The 12,144-nt window shown below is 49.9% G+C and overlaps 1 protein-coding gene across 1 annotated transcript; it reads left to right on the top strand.

The window, feature by feature from the left end:
- The first annotated feature begins 3,328 nt into the window (after nt 1–3,328).
- Nucleotides 3,329–12,114, top strand: VRK3 (VRK serine/threonine kinase 3). Its single transcript, XM_074919373.1, has 12 exons — nt 3,329–3,440; nt 3,515–3,855; nt 5,233–5,285; nt 7,098–7,164; nt 7,892–7,976; nt 8,458–8,560; nt 8,896–8,988; nt 9,167–9,299; nt 10,054–10,174; nt 10,455–10,513; nt 10,948–11,096; nt 11,772–12,114. Exons 1-11 carry the CDS (start codon nt 3,349–3,351, stop codon nt 11,094–11,096), a joined length of 1,296 nt encoding a protein of 431 aa, XP_074775474.1. The 5' UTR covers nt 3,329–3,348; the 3' UTR covers nt 11,772–12,114.
- The last annotated feature ends 30 nt before the right edge of the window (nt 12,115–12,144 follow it).

Below are 12,144 nucleotides of genomic sequence, written 5' to 3'. Positions count from 1 at the left end.
CAGGACCTGTTAGGTATTGGAAGTTAGCTATTGTAAAATTGGGTGTCAGAGGTGTGAGGAAGGCAAAAGAGCAAACCAGTGAGAAATCTGTGAAGCATACATTTTCCTTGACACCGAGTGCCCAGAATAAACACAGCACCAGACAGAGGTCCAGTGATTTGGGTTTGATGTGACTCCAAGGAAGAATGCGAGGTGGGGTGCAGGCTGCACGGTCCCATTCTTTCCCTTCAAGAACAGACTTATCTCCTGTTCTGCTTGCTTCCCTTGAAATATGATTTTTTGCAGGAACCTGCCAACTCTGTGCCTCATCCTCCTTTCCTTCCTACACAATCCAGCTGCACTTATACTATGTCAACCTTGCTTCCCATCCTCCATCTTTTTTCCCCAAAAAACCAGCTGTACCCCTTGGCACCATGAAACTCATTGTGTATTAATGATAGAATAATGATTTGACTACAGTCCCACCCGCTCATCATACCTACTACAATAAATAGTACCCCAAGTTTGTACCTAACTTGGAGGGACGATAATCCGACACCAAAAGGGAGGGACAGTTAGACGGGTTTGTGCTCTCACCCCCCCCCAGCAGGATGCCTTTTGGTAAGACTTCCTCGGATACACCAAGTGTACCCCGGGAACTGTGTGTGTGTGATTGCAATCCCTTTTTTTGGTGTAGTGCTATAGAGCCAACCTGCAATTTGTGCATTTATCATAGGCAATTGTAAAGAATCTGTAAATGTTGCATGAAAAATAAACCATACTATTTGTGAATCTGACGGCTTCTCTTGAATGCAACCAGACTTACAGTGTCCGGGCTGTTGGGACTGGGTCAGACTTATAGTCACGGTGTCAATTGGCAAACCTGTTAAGGGATAAGTCCAGCCACCCTTTGCCCCTCTGATCTCTGAGGACCGTCTAGAACGTGAGGGGATTTATCTCTTACCAAATTTATCTCTTACCCTAAACACAACAGGACCCCCACAGGTCTTCTGGTCACAGACTGTCCCATCACAAAGACCATAGATGGCCTGTATACTATCCAGCAGAGGGCACGTGCCCACAGCAGTAAAACTTACGGGACTTCTGGACACAGGAGCTGACATAACTATTATATCTCAGTACTCTCTGCAGATGCCAGCCCTCGCTGGGCTCCTGCTCGGTGTGTTTGGCCTGTGCTGGAACCTACATCTGTGTGAAGATGGGTAGTTCCACAACCCCAGCAGAATGTCTGGGCAACTCTGGCAAACATGACACATCAGGAAACTCTACTGCAAGCCCTGAAAATCCATTCTCCATGTGCTTGGTGAGATTGCCAGTAGACACATGGCCAAACCCACTGCACAACGTGGATCTCTGCAACTTTCCAAAGAGCTGTACAGACAGCTGGGATTTGGTGTATGCTCCCTTACCTCAAGTTGATACAGGAACCATAAGAACTGGAACTACTAGGATCAGCAATCATGGACGCCTGCCTGTTTTTTAATTATACAAGTAGTACAAAATGTAAAGGACAGAATGTAAATGCCACTTTATGATTTATCGCAATGCAACGGCTTGGTGTGCCCGTACCACTCCGGAGGTATCTCAGTCATTTGGTGCTCCCATTGCTCTACCCTCTGGAATATTCTTGACATGTGGGGATAGAGCATGGGGAGGACTGCCCTCAGAACTTAATGGTGGCCCATGTAGCCTTGGTCATCTTACTTTGCTAACATCTAGTATTACAGTGATACACAAAAAAAATGCAACATAAAAGGGATACACATCAATTTGCTGAGAACTGTGATGACAAAGTAACATTTTTGGAATCCAGGTCAAATTATCGCATCCTCCTTTTTTGCACCAGGAGTCGCTGCTGCAGCTGCACTAAAGAAATGGAGTAATTTGGGGTGTTGGCTGAGTAGGCAGGGCAGGGCTACATCACTGGCACTTGGTGGGTTACTAACTGATGTAGATAGCGTTAGGCATGCTACTTTGCAGAATAGAGCTGCCACAGATCTTTTTTGGTTTTAGCACAAGGACATTGGTGCGAAGATTTTGAAGGAATATGTGGTATGAATTTATCAGATCATTCCGAGTTGATCCATAAAAGCATATAGCAGCTAAAAGAAGGAGTAGAACATTTACATGTGGATGATAATCTAGATTGGTTCACAAAAATGTTCAAAGGTTGGGGACTATCCGGGTGGTTAACATCTTTGGTCAAGACTGTGGGACTGATACCAAAAAAGCTGGCTGAGGAAGAACTCTCTAAGACTCAGAATCAGAGTATTAGAAAGCAGGGATTCTTTATCGCAGCATTGTGTGCACGGGGGATTTTTCCACCTAATGTGCACACCCAAGCCCCTTAGGTTACATCTTAAATGCAGGTACCTTATACATATTCATAGCATTGCACAGTACAAACATCCATATACATAACTGGGGTGGGGTTTAGCTCAAAAGGCCTGTGCCAGCAGTTCTGGAATGTTTATGTCATCGTTGTGTCTGCCTATTGCCTCCTGGTGGTCATCTTCAGGGGTCTTCAGAAGGAAGGCCGGTAGTCTTCCTCGTCACCTTTTCCCCAGTTTCGACAGTGCCAAGACTCACAACCAGTTTCTTCTGGCTGTCCTGCTTGTTGGCCCCCATATCTAGGAAATGTTGAAGGTCCTTCAGCCTCGGCTCAGTCAGTTGGGTCAAAAAAACACCTGTTATCTTCTGTTGCCATGGTTTCACCTCCTCTGGCCTTGGGCCTCTGTCTTTGTGGGCCTGCGTCTTTGTTCCCAGAGCTTAACATTCCTTGAACAGACAATTCTTAAACCTAATATTGCTAGTCATCTTACTAATCATGTGCTTAATTTCTCAATATTTCTATATCAGGACTAATTATCTTGACAGTTGTGGTTGTGTTATTGATGGGCCCTGCAAAAGAGCCCTGCAGAAAAGCGTTCATGCAGTATTTTCAGCACAAATACAAAAAGGGGGAACTGTCGGGCTGTGCGGCGTACACAAAGGGTGGCACATGTACCCACATACGCTGAGTGGCAGCTCCTCCTCCGGCCTTGCGGGACCGAGAAGTACTCAGTAACTTCCCAGAACCTGCTCCGCAGGCCCGAAGACGTTTTCCAGCAGCTTGCTGATGGCGTTTCTTAAGTAACAAACGAAGAGCGGGACCCCAGAGGGCAGCGCTGGGGTCACCGCCCGCCGCTGCCTGAGGGGAACCCGCGGCGGCGCCCCCGCCCCTCAGGCGCCGCTTCCCGCCACGGCCGCGCAGGGTGGCTCGCGCGCATGCGCAGACGGCGCCGCCCCGGTGGAGGCGGTGGCGGGCGGCCCCGGCGCATGCGCGGTGTGAGCGGAGCCGCCGGGGCCATGTCGGGCCGCGGGCGGCGGCGGCGGGCGGCGGGAGTGGCGCCGGAGCAGCCGGAGTCGGAGTCGGAGGCGGCCGGTGCCTCGCCGAGGTGGTGGTGGCGGCGGAGGGGGGAGCGGGGAGCGGGCCGGGGCGGGCCGCTGACGGCTGTTCTCGCTGTGCCCGCAGGGTGAGCCGGTTCTGCCCGCAGTGCGGGCGCGGCGTGGAGCCCGCCTACCGCTTCTGCCCGGCCTGCGGCCAGAGGCTGCCCGCGCCGCCGCAGGAGGAGCGCCCGCCGCAGACACCGCCGGCCCCGCCGCCGCAGCAGGCCCGGACCCCTGCGGCCTCCCCGCCGCCTTCCCCGGCCCGGCCCTCGGGCCCAGCTCGGCCCAGCTCCCGCTCGCCCCGCAAGGCGCGGCCTGGCCCGGCGGTGCCGCTCCCGGCGGAGACGGTCCTCACGGACCAGGGCAGCGGGCGGTGGAGGCTGGTCCGGCTCCTGGAGGAGGGCGGCTGCGGGCTGATGTACGAAGGTGCTGTGGGGCCTGGGGCGGGCGGGGGTCCCGGGGGCGGGCCCGGCCTTCCCGGGAGGCGGCGGGGGAGAGGGGCGGGCGGGCGCAGGCCCCGCTGCGGGCACTGCCTGGCCCCGGCTGGGCGCCTCGCAGGGGCCCGCAGCCGCTGTCGGTGTTAGGCGGGGGCTGTCGGGCGTCCCTGAACGGCCAGAACCCGCCGTGAGCAGGCGGCGCGGTGCGGAGGGGATGGCAGGCTGCGGTGCTCTCCGGGACGGCAGCGGCCGGCTGGGCTGCGGGGTCTGGCGTTCCCACGGTGGTCTTCGGCCCTGTAGCGGCCCTGCCAGTGCGGAGCTCAGCACTGGCGTAAGATCGAGAGGAGGCTGGACCTCTGTTACTTGAAACGCAAATCGTTAGGGGCCACGCTTGCTCTTTCTGGTTAAGTTCAAAACCTAAATGCTGCCAGCACCGTACCCGAGTTCCAGTGTTGTAGGTGGTGACAGTATTGACTATGTGTCAATTTGGGATTCTCAACGTGGTTTGGGGGCCAAAAGAAAACAGCTAAATCATCTAGGCTGCTTCTCAGCTGTTTAGTGACTGCTGATCTTTTTTTCCAGTTTGGATGTAAACTTCAAAGAAAAGGTTTTAATCTTATTCTCCATTACTAACTTGGAAACACTGCTGAGGAGGAATTTTCTCTATTAGTAAGATTTTCCTGTTATTTGACTTTAGTTTCTCTTTAATTACTTATGCTGTTGCATAAAAAGGTCTGAGCATCCACCTATGTCATTAAAAAGATGTGATGTTGGAAAAAGAGAAAATCAATGTTGTTATTATAGTGCAGAGTGCTTTTCTAGAAACACCCTTTGGGTGATGAGCAGCAGATGACCTGTGTACAGCACTTGGTCTAAGAGTAGAAGAGGAGCTACCCTAAGGCCAAGTAACGGTGCAAATCTTTTTGGAGAGGGAAGGCCACATACAATTCTTACATCCATGCAGAGCAGAAGGGACTCTGGCATCTCTTACACACTTGACAAACTATGAAGTGAGCTGGAGGGAATGCTCAGCCCATGAATTTGGGGGTGCCTTTGAGATTCTACTAATGATTTGTTCTTTACATGCCACCTTCAAAGCACCCCACTACTGTAGCCATGCCTAGATGCTTCTGTGACTTAAGCAGAACTGCACTCAAAGCATGTCAGGGGTGCTGTGCTTCTGGAGCAAGGTAAGAATTATTTTGTAGCAATCTAGGAAGATGCTGGCACAGAGGATACTTTTGCAAAGATCAAGTGAAAGGAGAGGTTAAGTAAAAGCCAGTTGCACAGGCTGTGTTTAGTGATGCAGCTGACGCTGCACGTACCTCTTTGCTCCTGTAACCACATCTGTTTCATCCTTCCACAGCACAGTCAGCATCTGGAACCTGCCCTCAAAAGCAAAGATACTCCCTCAAACTTGTGAGTTTTGATCTGTTTGGGTAAGGAATAGTGCATGGTGTACTGTGTCCAGGGCCTGACCCATTTGGCCTGTATGACTAAAAGTGTCAGAGGAATTCAGAGAAAGTGGTCCCAGAGGCCTCTTCCAGCTTAGATTTCCTGAGAGTCATGTTTGGGTCCCAGTAGAAGTTGGCTTTTCCACTGAAAGTGTGAAGAAAATAGGTATGAGGATTGAAAACAGGAAAAAGCCTTCATCCCAGCTCTTCAATCCACCAAGATCAGTAATCTCCAAAACTGAATCTGGTGGTGTAAGATAGAGATTTAGATTCATTAATGTTAGACTTGTGTTTTGTTGTTTTTCTTGGATGGCAAGTATGTGCATACCATGCTGAAGTCTGGGGAAACTGGAGAGGTTAGAACTTGGTGGCTGTGCTGAGGTAGTGTGATGAACCAGCACTGAGAGGCTCTGTAAGGCTAGAACACATTTTAAGATCAAACACAATTATCGTTGGAGTTCCAAGCCAGCTTTCTAGGCACTTGCCAGTAACTTGAGTTCTCCAGAAACAAACTAGTTCCAATAATAGCTGTTCTGCAATGGAAATTTGGTTGATTGGTTTCCAGTGACTCACAAATCAGAGCAAAAAGATTTTTTTTCCTGTCTGCTGTTGCTCTTGGAGGTTGCTTGTCTGTGGGAAGACCAGTGCTGACTCATGGCTCTGGGGGGGACCTGGTGGTGCCCACTCTCGTGGGCACTTGAAAAATCTCTCCTTTTTGTCAGAAGAGACATTTAAGAGGATGGAGAAACAGTGTTAATAAGAAAAGACAGCTAAGTGCCACAAAACTATAACCAGTAGGTGGGAAACTGTAATCACTCTGTACACAACACTCCCAGCTCCTCTGTTTTGCACCTTTGACATCTTCTGGTGTTTTGGTTGTTAATCATCTGACAGCCCAGCCCATGCCTTTGCAGAGGGCTGTGGAGTATGATATGGCACATGAGAGCATTTTGGCTCCTGGGTTTGGTGGCTCAGATTGGCTCACCAGGCAAGGTGCAGAATGAAAGATCTGGAATGTGGTCATTTGTGTTGTCTGCAGCCTGCTGATCCTCTAGCTGACTTGGCCAGTTGTGGGCAGAGCCTTTGGTATCAAAGCAGATAGAATATAAAACTGCTGCTTCCTCCCATGCACATGAGCATCTGTCCCAAGTTAGGCTGCAGTATGTTGAATATGTACATGCGTAGACAAACACGTATTGACTGTAAACTATGTGCATTCCAGGTCTCTCGATAACAGCAGTAGTAAAAGTGCTGATTTAAAAATATGGATTGTAATATGTCAGCACACTACCCAGACACTTAAATATCACAAAGACAGGCTTTCGTACTTGTGTCACTTTCTGATGGCTAGAATAAAATGTTACAGCTCTTTGTTGAGACTTGCCTGTTTGCAGAAATAACCTCATCTGTACTGTGGATAAGGAGGTCATCTCTGTCTCCTTTTAACAGCAGCTTCGGGGCCAGAGCTCGCTCTGGGTTACGGGGTGGTCTGCATTGTCCAGCGGTTTTAAAGCCTCAGACAGTTGTAAATGGTAGTGTTTGAAATGTCTAGCTTGAGACAGCCACTCCCTCGTTCTGTATTGGTGCTCACAGTTCATATGGTTGTTAGGCGCAGCATTAAATAGCAAACCAAAAGACCAGAGCTGTGTTCCTGATCTAGTATTTGATATTTTTGGGGGGGTTGGGGGTAGTGTGGCTTTATTTAAAATGAGTAGTGAAGGCTTTGTAACAATCTTGCCCAGGCTGAAGAAACACTCCTCCTTCCTGTTCCCTTTAGGATGTCAAAGATGGCAAGATCTACAATGAACAGAATTTCTTCCAGCGAGCTGCAAAGGCAAGCACAGGTTGGTGCTTACTGGAAGGGCAAGGACTAGGAAAACTGGCATTGCTCTCTCCTCAGTTATGTGAGTCTCTTGGCAGGCCAGGGTAGAATAATTCACTGCTTGGATAGTGCCAGAGTGCTGAGAAGTTTTGTCAGGAGCCTGCTCTCCCAGGAGCCTCTGTGTACCTTAGGACACCACAGTACTGGCATTTTGAAGCTTTCTTGTTCTGCTTTGTCTTGATCTCACTGGTAGCTGTTCAGCCCTGCAGCCTGACCTGCTTTGTCTCCCTCTCTCTTCTGTGCCCCTTCCACGGGTGTTTCTGTCAGCTGCTGTCTGATATTTACTCTATTGATCCAAAAACATGAGCGAGAGTAAAGCTGACCAGAGAACATGGGCAGGGGCGATGGAGGAATTCATGTCAAACCTGTGCATTTGGGAGGACTGTAAAAATCTCCATCTCTCTCCCCCTCCTTCTTGTTTTACCTCGCCCTATAGCAGCCCCATGCCTTAGCCTGCTCTGGTATTCCCAGCATATTTTCTGTCTTACTCTTGCTCTGCAGTGCTGTGTGTGTTGGCAGCACGTTAGGCTGGTGTTTCTGGGACAGAATCGGTGTGAGAGAGGCTTTCAGCTGTGTGCTGCCCAGGGCAGAGCAGGCCTTTGGAAAAAGGGCATCCCTGACTGAGCTCCCTCCTTCTGGAGCTCCTTAGCAGCATCTGCTGCACTCTGTCCTCTTCTCTCCCCTTCTAGTGCAGAAGTGGAAGAAGTGCCACTCCGTGCCGTTGCTGGGAATCCCCCATTGCGTTGGCTTTGGACTGCATGCGGATAGCTACAGGTGAGGTGACTCTGCAAAGGGCACAGCTGAGCTCTTCTGTCCACAGCTGCCATCTTGGGCTTTCCTTCTTCCCTCCTTGCTGTCTGCTGTTCCTTCTCTCATTGTCCCCTGGGCTCCTAACCTTATGCACTGCTCCTACCTCATTTATTATAACAGATGGTTTGCCCCTCTCATTACCCTGCTTCCTTCAGTCATTGTGTTGATGGTGGTCACTGCTTTTGCTCTTTCTGTCCCTCAGGCCAGGGGACACCTTATTCCTACCTTTTAAGCTTAACATGAAGGGGAGGCTCAGGCTGTATATCTGCATGTCTATCCTTTTCAAGAACTTTTCTGTTATGAAAAGTTGAGGAAACGTTTGCCCAGGTCAACCTGGAGTTGAATGGGGGCGGATCTAATCCAGGTGGATCACTTGATGAGTGTCTCTTGTGAGGTTTCCAAGTCAGGTAGGTACTGCTATGTGCTAAGCCCTTGTCTCTTGTAGGTTTCTGGTGTTCTCTGACCTAGGGCGAACTCTTCAGTCTGTCCTGAATGATGGCTTACACCTACTGAGAGAGAAGGCAGCTTTTCAGATTGTAGTCCGGCTGGTATGTAGAGAACCAATGCTGTCTAAAACACTTCTTCAGAAAAGGCCTATAACTTTCTTCCAGATCTTTCAGAGGTGTTTTCAAGCTGATCCAGGGGGTTGGCTGGGGTCTAAGTTGTATCTCTCAAGCCTGTTGTAAACTTGGGTAGCATCTTTTGAGCAGTGTGTCATCTTGAGGGAGTTTGGGGTAAGGAGAATGAGAGACACCTGACATTTGAAGATTAGAGGCTGTGAGATGTGGTACTTTTTGCGCTATTTCACGCGGCTGTGGGGAGTGTCAGCAGCCCAAGGAGTCTGGGTGGTTCTGATGTGCTTGCCTCTTCTGTTTACTCCTAGCTAGACTGCCTGGAGTACATTCATGAAAACGAGTATGTGCATGGGGACATCACAGCTGAGAACATCTATTTGAACCCCGCAGACCTCACACAGGTAGGGAGCGGCAGTGAGGGCGGGCTCGTGGTGAGGGATGGAGTGCCGGCCAGTCCCTGCTGCTGGGCAGGGAGCAGGGCAGTCCAAGCAGCTGCTCTGGGGGAGGATTGTGGGCAATGCTGTAAGCAGAATTCACACCACACACACACTCAGGTGTGTACTTCTTGATGTCTTCTAGGTGACCCTAGCAGGCTATTGCTATGCATTCCGTTACTGCCCAGGAGGGAAGCACGTGGCTCAGCGTGTGGGCAGCAGGACCCCTCATGAAGGCACAGTAGAGTTTATCAGCCTGGACAGCCACAAGGGAGCAGGTGAGTCTTGGTTTCTGACAACACGCCAGCAAAGCTCAGCTAGAGCTGTTACTGCGGCAGTGCTCTCTGGAGCTAGGGCTCCTTGCTGGCATTTCTGTTACTGCTGCTTTCCAGGCGTTTGCCCGCACCCAAGTTCCTCTGGGTTGTTTTCTCTTGCCTCTCTCTGGGCTGCTTTTTTGAGACTTGCCAGGTCTCTCAGTGACTGCAGCAAGAGGTGCAGGGATCTTCCTCCTCCATCTGGAGCCTTGGCTACTGCAGGCTTGTGAGGAATAGAAAACAGCTGCTTGGTGCTGGCTTAGCAGGGATCTGTTTCAAGCCACACTGGATCCCTGCCCAAAACAGATTTGCAGCAGGCTCTGCTCTGACCTTGAAGCAGTGAGAGCTGGAAAGGCATTTAAATTAGCCAGTTCCTGTCCTGGTTGGGATGTGAATGTTCTCTCCCAGTGTTCAGATTGGGCAATCTTCCTCCAGAGGCTGTGTGGTGATTCTTCAACTGTGTGAATTAGGCTCCCAGGAGTATTGGTATTGTAGAGCACATCTTAATGAAGCTCTTGCATTCCGTTACTTCTGCTCTTTAGACTTTTGTCCCTTCATGAAGCTGCCTGTTTTACAGAAGGGGCACCTCAAATAGAGACTTCCAAGGTTGTGCAGTGAGTGCTGGAGTCCTTACCTTTGGAAGAGAGGTGCTAGCCAGGGCCTCATCTGGGATGGTTCCCAAACTGTTTTTTCACATGTGAATCTCTCTTCCCATCAGGACCATCTCGACGGAGTGACCTGGAATCGTTGGGCTACTGTCTTCTGAAATGGCTCTCTGGCTTCTTGCCTTGGTCTGATGAACTGGACAAAGTAGAAACAGTGGTGGAGAAGAAGGAAAAGTAGGAGAAATCATCTACTCTCTTGGGAAATGCTCAGCAGAAGCAGTGAGGGAGGTTTTGTGACTGAAATCACTCAGTCATAGTACGCTGCTGGGATGTGGGTAAATCCCACTGTAAAGGCTGAGCCTAGCCATAGGGTGTTTGGCGAACCCTGATTTCTGCTCCATTCAGAACGTGGCTGTCTGAATTCAGCCTTTTTTATTTTTTGTCCCTATTGCCACAGACAGTGTGTCTGCTCTGTTGCTTCTCATGTGACGGTGCTCTGCACTGATTATTCCAGGTACAAAGGGGATGTGAAATGCCTTCTCCAACTGTGCTTCAGGCAGAGATCCATTCCAGGTATGGGCTTGCTATCCGTGACAGTGGGATTTGAGGAGGGAGGACTTACTGCACTTGAAGGTAGCACCTTCTCTGTGCTGGGGTGCTAGTCCGGGGTGGCTTCCCCTGGCGAGGGTGAGCAGGCATTGCATGGACTGGTTGACAGGCTCCTCCTGTGAGCAAATCCCTTGTTTTCTTTACAGCAAAACAAGGAGGGCTGCTACCCATTACCTGTATTCATGAGCCTTGCTGGAGATGCAGGTGTTCTGGTGGCTTTAAAAATGGAATATTTGGGGCTAGAGGTCATTTTCCCATCCTGTCTTTGAGCTTAGTATTAGCTTTTGGTTTTGTTTCCCCTCTCTGCAGCTGGCCAGGGTAGGTCTGAGGTTGGCAGCTTTGTAAAGACAACTGGGACTGCTGTGCTGCTCCACGCAGTGATGTTCCTTGCTTTGCAGATGCCCTGCAGAGCTACCTGCGGCAAGTACTGGCACTAGAGTACGAGGAGAAGCCTGACTATGAGGCCCTGCGGCAGCTCTTCAAGAAGGCACTGGAAAAGATGAAAGCTTCAGCTTATGACTCTGTGGATATCAAAATGGTGCCCTGAGTAAGTGCCAGTAGTCTGGATTGCAGCAGCAGAGAGCACTTGTCCCCCTGTGAGCACAGGAGCAGCGCAGTGCCACTGACGTGCAGCACTCCAGGAGCTGAGGACAGGGTGGACTGGTCTCCAAAACCTCTCCAGGCGAGCCCTGGCTGCTCCTGATGTGCAGAGGGAGCACTGGCCCTTCAGCAGTCCCTGTTGAGACCAGGCCAGTGCCAAGCCAGGCTTAGCCTGAGTTACAGCATGTAACTCTTTTTCTGGAAATACTTATCCTTGGAGGAATACAAGGGTTAATAAAGCAAAGGGTGAATAGTCTGCAGTGGGGTGGAGGTGTTAACAAAATGCAGACTGATGCAATCTGCTCCTTTTTTCAATTTTTAAAAAACTCTGAGGCTCTGGGCTGTATCTCTTGCTTTGCCTTTTCAGAAAGTAGCTTGTAGTTCTGGGGGTGTTGCTTCCAGCAGTAAGTAGTGGCTCTCTAGGCCCAGGTGCTCTAGTTTATTCCTGAGGCACCTCAAAAATTGAGGCTTGATACAGACAAAGATCTAATTTTAGTCCAGTGCTGCATCAGCCTGGGCCCCTGGATTAAGCAGCAAGTCCTTGGAACACAGAGCTAGCTCCTCATCACCTAATTTACTCTTCCTGGGAAGGAATTGAATTGTTTTGTGCCTTTTCTTTCAGATCAAGAGAACTTGTACAGGAAAGGAGTTCAAATCTTTCTGCAGCGTGAGGCCTTTCCTGCAGATATTTAACTGTTACCTACTTGTTTTAGAACTGAGAGAGGTTTTTATAAATCTTTTCTTCCCATTTTAATGTGACCTAATGCCAACTTTTAAGCTGCTGCTGTAACAAGTGAATGTGAAGACACTCCTGCATGGCAAGTCATTATATGCAGTAGCTGAAGACCTGCACTGTAGCCAGCAGGAGAGGGGTGAAGGCTGGAACAGGAAAACTAAATCAGGGACTTTTTGTTTTTAACTACACTGGTATTACATAGTTTTGTAATAAACTTTGTGGACAAGCACCCAAAGCTGCTCTCTGTTGGTTATTTGTC

This window comes from Athene noctua, chromosome 15, assembly GCF_965140245.1.
Source record: "Athene noctua chromosome 15, bAthNoc1.hap1.1, whole genome shotgun sequence".
Classification (NCBI taxonomy): Eukaryota; Metazoa; Chordata; class Aves; order Strigiformes; family Strigidae; genus Athene; species Athene noctua.
The sequence above is the reverse complement of the archived record's forward strand: the minus strand, read 5'-3'. Positions and strand labels throughout refer to the sequence as shown.

What these genes read in the sequence shown, in the direction of transcription:
- VRK3 (XM_074919373.1), top strand. Translation starts at nt 3,349, where the DNA reads ATGTCGGGCCGCGGGCGGCGGCGGCGGGCGGCGGGAGTGGCGCCGGAG. An exon ending in AAAGATACTCCCTCAAACTT is followed by an intron (nt 5,286 to 7,097) that starts GTGAGTTTTGAT and finishes TGTTCCCTTTAG; the next exon opens with GATGTCAAAGATGGCAAGAT. An exon ending in GGACAGCCACAAGGGAGCAG is followed by an intron (nt 9,300 to 10,053) that starts GTGAGTCTTGGT and finishes TCTTCCCATCAG; the next exon opens with GACCATCTCGACGGAGTGAC.